We start from the raw sequence: 18,503 nt of genomic DNA, 5'->3' as shown, positions 1-18,503 counted from the left end.
ATCGGCCTGCAGCAGCTGCACACAGCTTTCATTTAACAATGCTTTAGTAAAAGTACACACCGCTGCCCCAAAACTGCATAAAACTTAAGTGGTAATAAAAGAATAGAGACTGTGCCTCTCTGTCTTTGTCTCTCCCCATCTCTGGATCTATAAATGTAGAACATGTCGTATTATAGGTTCAATCAAAGCTGACAGCTTCGCGGGCACTCGGATAAAAATAGCTTCGTAGTGGATATCACCTGCCATTCTTTTGGAGCAACACCGGTGACGACAGCGATGACGCAAGCTCCTCGGCCAATCGGAGCCCTGATAAAACGACGCGTGTTCCTCCGTCATCCCCGACCGAACCATCGTCAGCACAATGACACTGAAAGTCGGACCTGCGCAGTCATTGCGCTTTTAAACTGCGAGGAAAGCACATGGCCACAAACATGGCACTTCCATCCCATGTGTAGATGGGTGCCTGTGTCTTTCCTCCTGTCCCCTGATCTTGCAGGGAAACATGCAGCACGCTTAAAATCATGCGTAGATGTGAGTTTGGTTTTGTTGCAAGCATTTTTATTCAATAAATGCGATACCGCCTGCGTCTTCATCCTTCTCCCACAAATTGTCCTTCATTCACGCCTCCTTCACGCCCCTTTATCCTTTCCTCTAATCCCTTTCTTTGTTGTCTCCTTTCCTCCCTTGCTCCCTCCTTATCTAACTCTTCTTTCTCCTTCTTCCATCCTTCCTCATCCTCTCTTCTCTCTGATTTAACTCCCCAGTGTCATTGCCACCGCCACCGTGTCCTTCTCTTTCTCCCTCCCTCCGTCTCTCTCCGGTGAAGCTGCCACCGAGTTACCAGACGTGTCAAGGTCAGCAGCCGGGAAGAGTAGCGAAACAGCATCAGGTATGTAGAGCACACGCAGGGGTCAGCCAGCCCTTCAGTCAAAGGAGCGAGGCTCCAATTAACCCCCGGCGGCACCCGCTGCAGCTCACGCCATGGTTTTTTGGCACCACTCTGTGAATACTCAAAAACTGCCCGTGTGAAGCTCGGTATTAAAACACAGATGGAATATCAGCATAAATGTCTGTTCGGTATGCAAATAAAACATTCTGACTCACATATGCAAATGTTATGTTATTTTCCCCCGATGACACTGAAGAATAAACGTCGCAATTACAACTTATTTAAATTCATTAATCCTCTGATGTTTTTGGCTCGGCTGTAAATGATCTATTTGGAGCTTCTTGACAATGTTTCAAATTCAGCTTTTCTGTGGTTGTTGGATGAACTGCCATACACATTAAATAATTAAAAAAACACACGATTCTCTGTAAATATGTATCTAGTTTTAATAAAGTTATGGCTGGTTTGGAGTCATCGAGGGACTATCTATTTATATTTCCCACAATTTTTTTATAGATCATCCTCAAACTTCACAACAATACACCAAGCCTTGGGGGACACGAGTACCTAGGTGGGCTAAACATTTGACCTTGGCCTTCATTCTCAGGCAGCAAGGTCAAAGTCGACCTTGAAAACGAAATTCCAGAAACCATATCAAGTAATGTATCATATGACAGGGCACGGAGACCGCTGTACAACACACTCGAATCTTAAAATCTTTACAGCCTATAGAAGCTAAAGGTTTCAACTAATTCTGCTGCAATCATATCGGCAAAGTTAATAAAATAGGCAGTTTTAGTATGTAGTGCTTCGAGGTTAAGGGTCAAGGGCCAGAGTCACACGAATTAGGGAAAAATCTTAGTTTCTATTGGATCATCTCCAAACTTTGAACCAATATATTAGTCACTAGGGGGGCATTGAGCTCTTTAACTTTATATTTTGACATTAATTAATTCGCTACACTAGATTTTTATATTACCAATGCTGACATCACAGATTTGATATAGGCCCTGTCCTTCAGGAGGAGTTGAGCTCTTGTTTGTTATGTTTCTGTCATGGTTAATCCGCCAATAAGCACAAGCTCGTTAATCTATAATATCTATAATCATTGTGGTTAGAAATGTTCAAATTAAATGTTTTTACCAAAAAAAGCAGAAAAATAGTACAAGTGCGATATTATTTTTGATTAAGATGCCAAACTGCATCCGTTTACTTGCGTTCCTGAACATTTGTTTTTAGTGGTCGAGTGTTGCGCCTAATTCATTTGCAGTGTTTCTGCTCAAATTTGGATTTGAAAACATGAATTCAGTTTAATATTTGCTTAAAAAATAACAACATCATTTTCAATTTTAAAAAAGTGTTTTCTTGATTTTATGGCAGCTGGTCGAATAAATTTGTTAAGCACCGTATGCCTATATTTTCTATGCAATCTGAGCCAAACATACTCAAACCGGATTTACCAGCTTTTTTAAAGAAATTATTCATAACAAACTAAATCCTCTGTTCTTCTCAAGGCTGTTTAATTTTGATGCCTTTAAGTAAAGACAAATCCAGATTCTTGGTTTCTGTGTCCAGAAATACAGCTCAGGGCTGGTTGCCTCAAAGAGCTAAATGCTAACATGCTGATGTTTGGCACATGTCCACTATTGTAGTTTCCTGTGTTTGCATGCTAATATTTCCCAAAAGGCATTATTAAAAAGTACCAGGACACCAGAGGCTTACTCAGGAAGTAGTTCTGTCCCAGGGGAAGCAAGTGGTCTGGCACCACCAGTCCATCCGGGGTCTGCAGGAACCACATGGTGGTGCCGTTCAAAATGGACGAACGGAGGAAACCCTCTTCGTTCACTCGCCACAGCACGGGAGCTCCACTGGCATTCACCACGACCCTGTTTGGAGCAGAGACAGGAAGGGAATCAAGTATGATGAGGCTGCTTTCCCAGCTCGTGACGAACGCTTACAGCCTTCAGTGTGTAAATCATAGGTTGCACAAGAAAATTCAAGACTCAGTGCTCAAACACAATCCACGTAGTGCACGCTTTTGCTACTGTATACCTAGCGAGGGTCTAATCCATCTTGCCAGCCATGAACCTTTTTAAAATGTCAGCATGTCAGCTTGAAATATTAGACACATGAATGAATCTTCTATGTGAAGCTGCCTGCTTCTGCTAATGATTATTTTATTCAAAAGAAGAAGTTTGGTGAAATATCATCCCGTGTGCACACGTCATGGTCGACAGCAGCTCAACAGTCAGTCAGTTTTTGTACCGAAGGACATTTTGTGCGGCGTACCCGATGATTAAAGTACTGTCCTCCTGTTGGTGAGTCCAAGCTGGGATCATAGTCAGGTCTGTGAGTAATGACTGCCAGAGAGGTTGATGCTTCTTGTGGAAACACTGTGAATCTTGTGAATAGAGTTGTGAAATACAATCAGTGTTGCTGGCATCCATCATTCACACTGAGCCATTAAATAGACCCCCGGGGACACGGAGGTCTCTGCAGACCACATATTTCAAACATAAGTCACATAAAAATACCAGTGACACCAAAATGATCTCTTTGGTCTCTTATTTAGACAAACCTATTATTGAGCAATTCCAAATTAATGTCTATGCAGAGGCCAAGATCAGCAACCCAAATGATATCGATGAGACAAAGTATTATTTACAGAGCTCAGTCCATCTCTCACTGCTACCAAAGCCACAGCCAACACGGACCATGAGGGTAAATCCCGTATCTGGAGGCCTACTGTTCTGGGGATCGTGCTGCCAGCAGGATGATCTAATCCCTCTGGGCAGAGCGAGAAGAACAATGCGCGCCATGTTTCATGCCAGAGACGCCGAGCTCCACCAGCTGCTTGCTGAAGAGACAGTAAAGAGCAGAGCCAAGCCGAGCTGAGCCGAGCTGGATCACCACGCAGAGCAGAGTGAAATCTGTCACTGGGGGTTGTGAGAGGCAGCAGCTTCAATGAGCCTCCTCTTGTTTAAATGCAATTGAGAAGCCCTCTAACCCCACTCCCACACCTAATCCATCCAATATTAACAAAAACAAAAATCAATCTGATTACGCTCTCAGCTCCCGCCGTCACGTATCTGTTCTAATGAACGCTTGTTACTTATAAGAGCAGTAATTGTTATTATTACCTCTGTGTGCTTTTCATACACTCAGCCACAGATGAAACAGATTTACAGAGAAATTAGGATAAAAAAATGACAGATACAGGATGTGCCTGGCGTGACAAATAAGCACACAGGAGTGTTTGTAACAAGCTGTTTGATTCATTACTAAAACATAAAAAATCAGAGTCAACTTTGCTGGCATGAAAAAATATAAAATGGTAATAAATTATTCAGAATTAAAGACTGATATTTGTAGTGCTGTGTAAACATACTGAGCCAGCCCGTCATGGGAAATAGGTGCAGGGACTTATTATAACAAGTGTAAGTGTTCTTGGCAATACAGTATATGAGGCATAAACAGAGTTTATACAATTCTAATAAGCTCAATATTTAATAACCAGTCTGAACTCTCTTAGTCCAACTTCCTTATAAAGTAGTCTTCAGGAATAGTTCTCCAGGCTTCCTGAAGGACATCCAAAGCTCTTCTTTGGATGTTTCTGCTGTTTGTTCTGTTCTCTGTCAAGATGACCCCACACTGCTTCACTAATGTTGATGTCCGGGCTCTGGGGAGACCAATCCATGACACGCAGTGTTTCATTCAGTGTTTTTCTATCCAGGTGTGCTTTGGCAGCATGTTTGGGATCATTGTTATGAAGAAAAAGCAAATTGCTGCAAGTGATGCTACTTTTCTGTGTTTATTCTGTATTTCCATCGTTTTGACAAGATCCACAACACCACAGGCTGAAACGCAGCCCCAAACCATGACAGATGGTTCCCTACACTCACTGCTGTACCTGTCTCCTCATCTCCTCCATACATCCTTATGATTGCTCATTTGGATTCGTCGCTCCATCAGACTTCTTGTCACTGATTTTCAGTCCAATTCTTGTGTAATTTGGCATGCGTCAGTCTTTTCTCCCTGTTTCCCTTCCTTAAGAATAACTTCTTGACAGCCAATATTCCACTGAGACCATTTCTGATGAGGCTTCAGTGAACAGTAGATGATCAACTGAAGGCTCAGATGCATCTCTCGGGTCTTGTTGGTCGCTTTGCTGGATTTTTTCCTGTCTTAAGGACATGACTTTCAGATTCTGTTCATCTGCTGTAGATACCTTTTCTTTTGTCTTCCACTCTCCAGTTTCCTCAGATTTCTTAAGGATAGACGCCATACTATGCCAGGTATCCAACTAACAACTCTCACCTTACCGGTGCAAATATTTTATCTTATGCCTGTCAAACTGTGCTGTATTTGGCATTTTTTGCTGCGTGTTTTGTGACAGGCTGCTAGTAACAAAGCACTTAAAGATACAATTAAAAACTGGTTCTTTGTAGACACAAGATATACCTCGAATTAGGTGCCTTTTGGGGCTTGAATGATTCATGAGTTTTAAGTGGCTTAACACTCCTCTGAAAATGGTCAGGTACATAAAGTGGACTGAAATCTAGTAAAAAGCAGCCAATTCTACACCAGCAATAAGAAAAATGCTGCCAAAGCATACAAAACAAAACGGAAATAGAAAAAACGAAAACAGAAATAGGTCAACAACAAAAAAAAGGGGGAAGTGTTTCTGGGGAGACAATAACTCGAGGGACCAGTTGCAGGAACCCAAAACATGGTAGGTGTGTTTTATCATGACTCACATAATACTGATGACAGATTTTTAGGCTAACAGTCAGGCTAACACACTTACATCTCATCTTTTCTTTCCTCACAAAAACGATAGATCCTCCACTTCTTTTAAGTGTCTCCCAGCAAAATCCTTAGCATATTTTGGTTCCTGCAACTGGTCCATCGGGTTATTGTCTCCCCAGAAACACTTCCCTTGTGCTTTTTGAGATCTGTTTTTTCCTATTTCTGTTTTCTTTTTTCCTGTTTCCGTTGTGTTTTGTGTGCTTTCTTATTGCTGGTGTTTTCTTAAGTTGCTGTCTGTTTGGCCTCTCAGGGCCACCGTACAATGCCCAAAAAAAGACCTTCAGAAAACCTGGAAAACTATTTTTAAACATCACTAAAGACTAAGACTTTTACACAGCACTAAATTTATTATTCAAAAGAGGACAGAACTGCTTAAGTAAGCCAATTTTGCTTTTAAAAAGAAATCTGCCAGGCACACTTTGTGGTCCATAAGGATATATTGTAGGTTTGAGCTGAGGAGCGAGGGCAGGTTGGATGAATCAATACGATGGCTGTCCCACAGCGCTGCGGCAAAGAGGGGGGCTGAGCCTGGAGGTGAAGCTACGAGCAGTGACTGCAGTAATAAGATGGTGGACGGGCTGCTTGTAGCTGAAATGAGTTTTCCTTCGCTTCAGCCTGAGGCGCAACATGAGGAGTCGAGATATCCGGGGTTTTTAAATGAAAATGTGCCCGGTGATATCTGACAGCTAGTCCTGCATTTGAATGCTCTACACTCATGCGTGTCGGGAGTGTGTAAGGCTTTGTTCGACTTCATGTTGGCATTTGTCTCATTTTTCGTGGCCAGTGAATAATTGTGACCTAGAGTGATTATTATTAATTCAAAGCGCTTGCATTAAAACAGTTCATAGTCTTGCGAGTGATACTCAGGTTCAGCGTACGCACGTCTGTTTAGAGACATGACAGCTACTCTCTCCGGCTTCTCTGGGATCTGAAGCTTCATCATCATACTATCAGCATCTCTAAATCGATGCCACTTTGGGATTGCTGCTTCATTCCTAAGTGCGGTGCGTCAGGTTTGTAAGAGTGACCTTCACTGCCTGCATCTGGGCGTGCGTTCAGATGTCATGTGCAATTATACAGTATGAAAACAAAGCAGCAGCAGTTGATTAACTCGCAGCTCTCGGTCTGCGGTCGTGATGAGGGGCCCGAGTCGTGCCTGCAATATGTAAGGAGGTTCTACATAAAGGACCGCCAGCATTCACCTTGACCATTCCTTCAGCATAATTCACTGACCCTTATTTACTGAGCAAGAGGAAGAAAGTTTGCGAGCAAACAAGCTCCGAAAATACAGAACGCACTTTCAGTCACGTAACGCCAAAGTCTTACGTGCAAGAGCCGAGTCACGAGGGGATTCAAGTGGGAGGCAATTAGCTTAAAAATCTTTGAGCTGTGTTCGGTTTCCAAGGAAAGTTTCTGCATGCAAGTATGCAGATGAAAGGCTGCACAAAGTAGAATCTATTTTAATGTATCTTGATGATAATTATGCGCCCGATATACCGGACAGCGTGCTTTGTTGTTCCTCTTGCTGATTAGGAGCCAAAGAGCTGAGCTAATTTTGCTGAGATGGTTTTTTAAGCTCGATTCTGGTGTTTGTGTGCTCACATAACACAGAGGTGAAAAGCTATCGCTGGCCACTTGTAGGTGAAAGTTTTCCCCACAACACTCTCTCCTGAGGGCATTTCCACATCACTGAGCTAATGCCACAAGTTCATGTCATGTTGTTCACGCGGTAATTACAAAAAGCTGAGATGGGAAATTTTCCTGGTTGTAAATGAAAGAGTTGTAAGTATCAGAAAAAACATAAAAAATTACTGCTGCTACAACTAGACTGCTAAGCACTCTGAATTATGAGGGCAGGAAAATAGCTGATTTAGGATACATACAGCTCAAACCCCTTTATCGGGAGTTTTTTTCCCATTATAGCACCACTACAAAATACTTTGACCACCTGTCTACACGGCCTGTGATAGCTGGGATATGCTGAAGCCCTCCCCCACGATGGATCGAAGAAGACTAATCATTCCAAAGCACTGCACACAAACAGGTGTTTCCATCAGAGCATGCCTGAGACATTTGTCAATATTATTGGCTGACAGTGGCCTATCACAGATAGAGCACTGATATGAAACAGACTTTTTTCACAGCATAAAAAGCAAAAGACTATCCTTAGGGAACTCTGAAATTATGTCATCACATGGTTTGTTGAGCAGAGCATCTCCAGCTCCAGTGTTCGCAACACTCTCGTACTCTCATGTGTGTATTACATGCAGTGTAGTGCATGCCACAGCTGAGCAGACAGAAGCAGTGTCTTCACGATTAGTTGAAAACTAGTTTATTTAAAATCAGCGCTATTTCGTCTGTGTAGGTTCTCAGTTGTCCACGTTATGGGAGTCTAAGGAGCTTGGAAAGAAAGCACTGGACTTCTTTAAGTTTCAGGAAGATGTTTCTCATCTTAAGTTTCGTCACCTCTAAAACTGAAAGATGGAGAGTCCCAGGTATTTAAACCATAGTGGTAATCCCTTAACAGGGTTTTGACCCACTTATACCCACTCATCACATGAACCAAGGTATGAAAAAAAGGCAGAAGGTTCAATAAACACTCCATTTTCAAAAAAATCTGAATTTTCTGGCCATTATTTTACAGCTCAGACTTTAAAGGGCTAACCTCCAAGCCCTTTAAAGTCTGGTTTACCGAAAGAAAGAAAGAAATCGTAGTCCCTGTGTTAATATTAGTCTGGAGTAATTTAGCAGCAACAACACATGATTAAAACACAATACTGGTGTCAAACTGTCTTTTTGCTATCGATGTTATTTCAGTTGGATGAATGTGTGCGTTTATTGAATTTACAGAAGCTCTCATGTACACAAACATGTTCCGGGTTCGTATTCCCAAGCAAGTTTATTTGGTCTCTGAATCTCTATTGGGAAAATTTAATTAAGCTGTCATTCTGTCTGCTGAGCAAACGGCATCTCTCGAGTAGTTAAAAGAAACCAGACAGATACAGCGGAAACAGAGCGAGATGAATAAACAAGGCCCCACAGGTAGAGCTCGCCCTGCGGGCTGTGGTTCTGGTTGATCAGAGCTTGCTCTAAGGGGACAGCAATGAGTTATAAAAGGTACTTGATGGTACTCTTACTTTACAGCCGTCTCTTCAGGCACCTCCAGAGACAGAGTCAGAGTTCCTGATGTCAGCTCACAAAGCTCAGGACTCACACAGTGCAGACCCTCGGTCACCTGAAACACACACGCATCGCCACACAGCATGAAATCTTTGTACTTTTTTTAAATTTAAGCTCTACAGCAGCTTAAATTTATCTCACCCTGTCTGCCTCCCACGGCACTACCAGCAACCTCTGCCCAGGTTTGGGTTGCCATGGCTGCAGGGTGGGAGGAGGCGGCGTTGTGGTGGTGGGGACGGTGGTCGGTTGCGGCGGCTGAGTGGCGGCTGTGGTCGTGGAGGCGACTGGGGTGGCCAGCTCAGGAGCGGAGGGGGTGGCGGGGTCCCAGTCTGCGGCCGGCAGGTCCAGCAGGACCTGATCGCACCTCTCCCCCTCGTAGCCTTCGGCGCACTCGCAGGTGTAGGCCTGCTCCCCCTCCTCGCTGCCGTTGCGCTGGCTGCAGTTTCCATGGAGACAGGGGCTGCTGGCACAGGGGTCTGTGAAAAACTGAGATAATGGAGAAAATAAATAACCGGCAAAACATCAAGAGGAAGAAACAGAACGAAAAACACTCAGATGCTTCTCACTGCTGTCCTCACTGCCCGAGCACCTTTCGTTTTTTTCTTTCTTTGCCTCCACATCATTTTTTACATCCAAATCACAAAAGGTCAACAGAGTAGTCAGCTTCTGTTTTAATGGGCTCTCGGAGCGGGCCCTTGAACGATGTGGAGGACATTTTATAAGTAGTCCAAGCTCGCACTCATCATTTCCTTTTCCCTCGGTGCTCAGCGTCTTCTTTTATTGCTCTCTGACTCAGCTTCCCTGTTTATATCCTCATCTCTGCTTTTACCTTTTATTAAATTTTGGACTCTTTGTTTCCAGTAAATTGTCGAGGGACGGCTTTTCTTCCATCCCTTCTTATGCATATATAATTTTATTCTTCCACTCTCACAGCATGGACCCACTTACACTTTGTCCCAAAATACGGTTTCCCCCTCATCGTGCAGCAAAGAGAAAAATGCACCCTGACAGCCTCCTTCATGCTGGTTTCCCCCATCAATAATTGATCATATTTGGAGAAAACACTGAGGCGTGGATGTTGAAGGTGAAAAGGGACAAAGCCGCGTTTATGAAGCTCGCTGTCTCACACTGTGTTTGGCTTTCAGAGCCTTCTCTAATCCCGCTGCCTCTTTTTCTTTTTTAAAGCAATTTCCCTGCAACATCCTCAGGTATCTGTGACTCCAGCTGTCTAATATGAATGAATGTAGATGCAGTTTTATTAAAGGCAGCTGAAAACAGAAAATCAGGGTGAACAGAGGCAGGGGAATGATGCTCACACCAAAAAAAAACCCCAAAAACCCTCAGTGCATAAAGATGTGAGCATTAAGTATGTGCGAGAAGCAGCAGAACAACAAGGCATCATTAACAGTCCACTCTCTCCGCAAGCAAGTCACAGCTCATTAGTGCTAATCTCTCTCAGGTTTTTACAAGCAATGCTTCTATCAAACTTTCCCTGCTCCGAAGCTCAGAGAGTCCCAGCAGTCCCAGCGAGCTGCTCAGCAGTGGTTGCACAGTCTGCTGCTCTTATCTGCACTCAGACGGCACCGGGGATTGAGTTTATCAACCTTTAGAGAACAGCAATGCTGCCTTATTGCAGGAAGCATTAGAGTCCGGCTCATGACCTTTTTCGTGTGTCACTCCTGATTTTTTTCCCCCCTCCATCCCAAATGTCTCCATCCAGGCTGCACGAAATGTGCTCAAGCACAGCACAACAGGACCAGACCCAATGAGGTAAAACCTGCATGACAAAAAAAATCCCTGTCGCTTATTGTGAAGACTTTCCAAGGCTGAAAGTAGAGGTAATACAATCCTGCGCTGCCTCGTCTTCTAGTATTCTAGTAGCATGAAGCACCTCAAGCTAAAGCCTCAGTATAGAGATAGTTATAGCAATGCTTCTCTGACAGGGTTGATCAAAGTGAACATTATTATCTTTATAAAGTTAAGTTCGTGTTTGAGCTTTCTTTAAAAAACTGTCAGGTTTAGATGTTTGCTACATTTGTACGACTGCGTTAGCGCCAACAGAATTTATTCAATGTTTTTTTGGTTGATAATAATCTACAGAAATATTGCAGTGAATGCCTCCAGCTCCTCAGCTGTGGAGATTTGGTCATTTTTGTCTGAAAATTTCTGATGCTGAGTAGATCATCTGGAAAACAAAAGTTCCAAATCTGTTCATTCACTTACAAAAAGACAATATACTTGATTGGATGTTCTTAGTTTTTCAAAGAAGAGAAACTAAACACACCTTGGATTCAGTACCTCGTAGTATCAATAACTTGCAGTTATCATTTCCTCTATTACTGTATCCGTCTGTCACACCATTGTGCAGGAATTTTGGCCCATTTTTCTTTACAACATTGCTTCAGTTCATTAAGTTTTTCCACAGCACTTCGATTGAGGTCTGGACTTTGGACCATTACAACACCTTGATTCTTTTGCTATTCTGCCATTTTGTTGTAGATTTGCTGCAGTGCTTGGGATCATTGTCCTATTGCATGACCCAATTTAAGCCAAGCAGACGGATGGCCTTGCATTTGACTCTAGAATATTTTGGTATACAGCAGAGTTCATAGTAGTCTCAATTGCTGCAAGGATCTCAAAACAAGACCAAATCACCACGCCTCCACCGCCGTGCTGAAAGTTGGTATGATGGTCTTTGGACTTCACCAGATGTGTCCCTGTGCATTATAACCAGACATCTCCAGTTTTATGTCATCCGTCCAAAGGATAGTCTTCCAGAAGTCTTGTGGTTCTTCAAATCCAATTTTGAAAATCTAAGTCTAAACCTTTCCAAATAAGTTATACTGATTAAGTATTTTTATAATTGTACTGTCAGAACAATTGTGGCCTGTAGAGTCTGACATGTAGCTCTTGGTTTTTTGCTGTCTCTGAGCATTTCACAGTCTGTTGTTAGGGTGAATTTACCCAGATGTCCACTCCTGGGACATCTATGGCTTCCACATTGACAAATGATGTTTCTCATGGTAGAATGATGGACTTATAACCCTTCCCAGACTGTTAAAGGGAGGTAATAGTTTGAGCATGTTGCTGATGCTTTTCCTTCTTAGCATTGTGTTTACACACACCTGAACGCTCCAGACCTGCACACCGCCAGAACATCTGCTTTCATGGAGGTGCTCACACTTGCTGCTCATCATTTACTCAAGTGCATTTGATCAGCAGCACCTGGCTGCTGCTTACACTCTTAATTCCAATGGAAGCTGTACAGGTGTAGAGCTGCAGTTGATTAATTCAATAAAAATGTCCTTAGTCTGTTTTTGTAACGTGTAAGTTAGCCTTGGAATAGATTCACAAGCATTTAAAACAGACCACCTATCTGCCTGATCAGATCTTTTACCAGGACAGGGGAGGTGTGTGCAGTAACTCTTATCACTTCAGTACGTAGATGCTGGTGACTCTGTGGGCACAGTTCTGCCCAGTATCACTCTTATCAGCTGCATATACTGAAAACAGGTTTGCAGAGTTATATCAGATTGATCATGATGTCCTGACATGCTTGGTGTTAGCTATTCGTGTTTTACGTGTCTTCCTGCATCATTTTTCTGATTGTTCTGCTGCACCAGACCGCTCATATGCCTGGGGTCTGGCTAACCATGTGAATCAATTTCTTCTAAGCAGCTGATAATAACCCACATTAGCTCCTTTATCTATATCCCCACATGCTCCAACACACAGTGCAAAGAGATCCTCCGAGGCCAAATTAATTGCTTCTCAAGGTGCTGTGATCTATTTGCTAATTTGAGATAGCCGCCCTGAGGAGAAAAGATCAATACAGCTGGATGGAGGGAAACAACCACAATACTTAAGCACTGACAGCCACAATTTAACCTGGTGGAGGTGCTGGATGAGTCTGTTTTTAAAGACATGCCACACACACACATGAAGACACACTACATTGCCAACATGTTTTACTCAGTCATCCAAATCACTGAGTTCACGTGTTTCAATCACGTTGATGGCCACAGGAGTATAAAATCAGATGTCAGATGCGGTGGTATAAAGCACACCACCAGTGGACTCTAGAGCTGTGATGAATCACGCCTCTCCGTTTGGCAGTCTGACGGACGAGCCTGGGTATGGTGGTTGCCAGGAGAACAGTACTTGCCTGACTGCACTGTGCCAACTATAAGGTTTGGTGAAGGGGGGATTATGGTGAGGGGTTGTTTTTCTGGAGTTTGGCTCGGCCTCTTAGGTCCAGTAGAAGGAACTCTTAATGTTTTAGCATAACAAGACATTTTGGACGATTTCAGCTCCCGATTTTGTGGGAACAGTTTGGGGATGGTCCCTTCCTGTTCCAACGTGACTGCACACCAGTGCACAAAGCAAAGTACATAAAAACATGGATGAGGGAGTTTGGTGTGGAAGAACTTGACTGGCCTGCACAGAGTCCTGACCTCAACCTGAACACCTTTGGGATGAATTAGAGTGGAGACTATGAGCCAGGCCTTCTGATCCAACATTAGTGTCTGACCTCATACAGTGGGGCAAAAAAGTATTTAGTCAGCCACCGATTGTGCAAGTTCCCCCACCTAAAATGATGACAGAGGTCAGTAATTTGCACCAGAGGTACACTTCAACTGTGAGAGACAGAATGTGAAAAAAAAATCCATGAATCCACATGGTAGGATTTGTAAGGAATTTATTCGTAAATTAGGGTGGAAAATAAGTATTTGGTCACCTCAAACAAGGAAAATCTCTGGCTCTCACAGACCTGTAACGTCTTCTGTAAGAAGCTTTTCTGTCCCCCACTCGTTACCTGTATGAATGGCACCTGTTTGAACTCATCATCTGTATAAAAGACACCTGTCCACAGCCTCAAACAGTCAGACTCCAAACTCCGCCATGGCCAAGAGCAAAGAGCTTTCGAAGGACACCAGGAAAAGTATTGTAGACCTGCACCAGACTGGGAAGAGTGAATCTACAATAGGCAAGCAGCTTGGTGTGAAAAAATCAACTGTGGGAGCAATCATCAGAAAATGGAAGACATACAAGACCACTGATAATCTCCCTCGATCTGGGGCTCCACGCAAGATCTCATCCCATGGGGTCAAAATGATCATGAGAACGGTGAGCAAAGATCCCAGAACCACACGGGGGGACCTGGTGAATGACCTGCAGAGAGCTGGGACCAAAGTAACAAAGGTCACCATCAGTAACACACTACAACGGCAGGGAATCAAATCCCGCAGTGCCAGACGTGTTCCGCTGCTGAAGCCAGTGCATGTCCAGGCCCGTCTGAAGTTTACCAGAGAGCACATGGATGATACAGCAGAGGATTGGGAGAATGTCATGTGGTCAGATGAAACCAAAGTAGAACTTTTTGGTATAAACTCAACTCGTCGTGTTTGGAGGAAGAAGAATACTCAGTTGCATCCCAAGAACACCATACCTACTGTGAAGCATGGGGGTGGAAAGATCATGCTATGGGGCTGTTTTTCTGCCAAGGGGACAGGACGACTGATCCGTGTTAAGGACAGAATGAATGGGGCCATGTATCGTGAGATTTTGAGCCAAAACCTCCTTCCATCAGTGAGAACTTTGAGGATGAAACGAGGCTGGGTCTTCCAACATGACAATGATCCAAAACACACCGCCCGGGCAACAAAGGAGTGGCTCCGTAAGAAGCATTTGAAAGTCCTGGAGTGGCCTAGCCAGTCTCCAGACCTCAACCCCATAGAAAATCTGTGGCGGGAGTTGAAAGTCCGTGTTGCTCGGCGACAGCCCCAAAACATCACTGCTCTCGAGAAGATCTGCATGGAGGAATGGGCCAAAATACCAGCTACTGTGTGTGCAAACCTGGTAAAGACCTATAGAAAACGTTTGACCTCTGTTATTGCCAACAAAGGTTATGTTACAAAGTATTGAGTTGTATTTTTCTTATTGACCAAATACTTATTTTCCACCCTGATTTACAAATAAATTCTTTACAAATCCTACCATGTGGATTCATGGATTTTTTTTTTCACATTCTGTCTCTCACAGTTGAAGTGTACCTCTGGTGCAAATTACTGACCTCTGTCATCATTTTAGGTGGGGGAACTTGCACAATCGGTGGCTGACTAAATACTTTTTTGCCCCACTGTAAATGTGCTTCTGGAAGAATGGTCAAAAATTCCCATAAACACACCGAACCTCGTGGAAAGCCTTCCAAGAAGAGTTGAAGCTGTTATATCTGTATTGAGAATGGGCTGTCACTCAAGTTCATATGCATGTGAACGCAGACGAGTGAATACTTTTGGAATGTAATGCATGTTGTTCCAACCGTGGTGGGGGGACACATTTACATGTACATACATACATTATATATTTCTGAACATTATTGTTTAATTGGAGATTCAAAGAGGTGAAAGAAAGTAAAAGCATGAGGAAAGTGAGCAAAAGTTTTACTTAAAAGTAAGCATGTCACTGCTGTGATGCATCAGTATTTGCAGAAGCTGACGCAAGTAGTTAACTAAACCTGGGAAGTATGCACGGTCTGTCTTCATGCTTTACAGTGGCAGTTTATCTGTGTATCGCCACAACTTAACATGATAATTAACAGAGGTGTGACGAGGGAGTGTTACATCGCTAACGGCTTCTTCTGACACCGTGACAAGGAAGCAAACGTTGATGCTGCGATGACTTGACGAGCTGTGTCAGTGAGCTGTAGCAGTTAGGAAGACATGAAACTGCATGTTTGTTAAAGCCGATGTCTATATTCATTGTGCTCTTTATTGGCTTTGTGTGGGCTGTGAAACATCCTCAGGAAGTAACATTTGGTAACTCTCAATGTAAAGAATGTAGAAGTCAGCGTAGTGTATATTGAAAATATTGATACTACTTGCCATGAAAAATTAACTGTGAAGGTTGTGGAATGGGTTCTCGAACATTTCGAGTCTTTTAAGAAGCTCAGAGTGAACGGCAGAAGTGCACTTGAGCAAGAAGTTACACAATATGAAGCTACTGTACCTTTTGACCTCAGAGAGTATGAAAAGACTCAACACAGATTAATAAATGTTCCAAAGCTTTTGTTATTTCACTCTAACCAGGGGGCCGAGCTGAGTCGCTAAGTTGTTTTGCAGCTTGCTGTGTTTGAGGGCAACGGGTGTTATTTGAAAAGGTGATGCAATAAGGAAGAATCAAGCATAATAACTCAACAGCTACTCTATTACAAGTGATGCTGCAAAGTGGTTTTGGACAAAAAGTGCAAAGCTTTCAGGATTTCAACAAATTATTTTGTGCAATAACCGAGTAGTACGTAATCCTTCAAGTCAGTGTAGCAACATAGAGGCTGAACTGAGAATTGTGTTACAAACTGGCTTCTTGAACGTAACCGTGACTGCAGTGTACTCAAATGACCTCCACGGTCACCATCTTTAGGATGTGGTGGAAGGTGAAGCAGGTGTGATGTTATCATATCAGCATTGACCAAAATCTCAAACAAAAGGCGGATCCAACCTGGTACTAGCAAGGTGTACCTAATAAAGTGTCTGGCGAGTTTATAATGTGAAGTAGAATATTAGTAGACTATTAATCGCATTCAGGTTTGAGGGGAATATTTGTGCTTCCTTGTGGTTTTAATGACTCTTTTCAAGGGTTTAAGTTCAAAAATGTAATTTAACTAAACAGAGTTCAACAAGTTAATGTGAGCCTCCAATCGTAATGCCAACAACTGACTGAGTGCGCCATTTCACCATTATTATCGGCCACTTGTTGTTTAAGTGCGAGTCATTCGAGTGGCTGGTGATGACAATACTGCAGGGGTTCACTTTGATGGTTCACTTTGTTCCGCGAATTACACCGAAAAAGACGACGGAAACACGTACGTGAAGAATATTATCAACGGAGCAAGTGAACCACTTATCACAAAAAGGTAAAAATAAGTTTCATTTATGTAGACTTCTCTGTACTTTATTTGTAATGTAAGATAGTAACACAGAAGCGCCTCAGTGCTGCGCCAGATAGATAGATACTGGTAGATGGATGGATGGATGGATGGATGGATGGATGGATGGATGGATGGATGGATGGATAGATAGATAGATAGATTTTTGTGTGTTTGTTTTTTGGCAGTACTGTAAGTGTGCTTCATCGGTTCTTTTGCCCAGAGTGTCCCATCATGCTGCAGAGAGATGATCTAGGGCTGCTCGATTATGGCAAAAATGATAATCACGATTATTTTCACTGAAATTGAGATCACGATTATTTGACGATATTTATTTAACCCTTTAAGACCTACTATAGAACCAAGTCCACCAGAGCTTTTTTTTTTTTTTTTTTTACATGCTGTAGTGCCATTTGTGGGAGCATTTCAAGTTGCTATACATCAATACAACTGTTATAGCCCATATTTTAATAATATGTATGCATTAAGTCCATAGTAATTACATAAATTGCAAAAAAGTGCAATAAACTACAAAAAAAATTGAAAATCGCTTTTGTTTTGTTTACATATATTTCTACTTGGAGAAATTTAAGAGGTTTATCCCTCAAAACTTTAAATACAATAAAGTTGCAAAAAATAGTTTCCCACCACAGGAAATTTATTTTGAGTGTCTTCATAGTTTTATTTTGGAGATACAGCAATTTTTATATACTGCAGGAAAAACAAAAAACAATCCTATGCTGCAAATTTGCAAAGAAAGCAGCATGTGCATCATTTCACTGTGGGAAGTGTTACGAACAGCTGATAGGATCGGCAAAGCGTGTTTCTGGAATATTATGTTTTTGTTCCTGCAAGCGCTTTTTATGCAATTTTTGCAAAGCTATATGTGGAACGAAACCGTGACCGAGGACAAGCTGATGGCATCAGATGTAAGTACAACTCCTCCGGTTTCATATGCAAAACAAATTATTGCGCTAGCTTACACGGTTCAGGTTCTACAGGGATTTAAAAATAGTTACGCAAAACGGAGCGTGCTGCTCTGACCGGCTTTAAAGGGTTAACAATAACTTTAAAAAAATAATATAAAATAGTGTGCAACACCACTGAAGTTTTTTTTTTAAACTCTCTTTTCAACCAACGGCAGTCACTCTCCAAATAACTTCTGCTTAGCTTTCCGAGCTTCCCTCGGGTCCTCTTAATCAGCGGTCTCCAACCTTTTTTGCGCCACGGGCCGGTTTATGCCCGACAATATTTTCACGGACCGGCCTTTAAGGTGTCGCGGATAAATGAGGGAGGGGCTAATAATCGGCTCAGTCATTTTTAATGATCGTTGAAAGCCCAGATCGTAATCGTGTTTAAAATTCGATTAATTGAGCAGCCCTAAGATGATCCATCTTATAATCCACTTAGTTCCTCACCTGGACTGTTTATCACCATTTTACAACCCTCAGTCAGGGTGTCAGCAGCCTCCCGTGGCCTCCATAGAGGGAGAATGGATCCAGTTTCTCTTCAGCTCTCTCTCTCATGAAAACATTTGTTTACAAATAGCAGAATCAGGATCTCGTTGGATACATTTGTTCTCGCTGCAATCTGATCTGAAGGAATATCAGCAGAGATTACGGCATGATGTGTCTGCACGATTCTTCTCATTTAATGTTTTACTAATGAGTGATAAAGTTAAAAATTGATGCACCTGAACTA

At 42.6% G+C, this 18,503-nt stretch overlaps 1 protein-coding gene across 1 annotated transcript in view; it reads right to left on the bottom strand.

Annotated features, from left to right (window-relative positions):
* Positions 1-18,503, bottom strand: part of dner (delta/notch-like EGF repeat containing) — a 76,338-nt gene that overhangs the window by 27,493 nt on the left and 30,342 nt on the right. Inside the window, exons 2-4 of the mRNA XM_085371236.1 lie at positions 9,020-9,364; positions 8,836-8,933; positions 2,612-2,775 (exon numbers count right to left, since the gene is read on the bottom strand). Coding sequence (XP_085227362.1) covers positions 2,612-2,775; positions 8,836-8,933; positions 9,020-9,364 — 607 coding nt within the window. The remainder of the gene's footprint in view (positions 1-2,611; positions 2,776-8,835; positions 8,934-9,019; positions 9,365-18,503) is intronic.

Source organism: Diplotaxodon limnothrissa, linkage group LG14 (assembly GCF_057381915.1).
Source record: "Diplotaxodon limnothrissa isolate DT_005_m linkage group LG14, D_limnothrissa_male_GT1.1, whole genome shotgun sequence".
In the NCBI taxonomy this organism is placed as follows: domain Eukaryota; kingdom Metazoa; phylum Chordata; class Actinopteri; order Cichliformes; family Cichlidae; genus Diplotaxodon; species Diplotaxodon limnothrissa.
The sequence above is the reverse complement of the archived record's forward strand: the minus strand, read 5'-3'. Positions and strand labels throughout refer to the sequence as shown.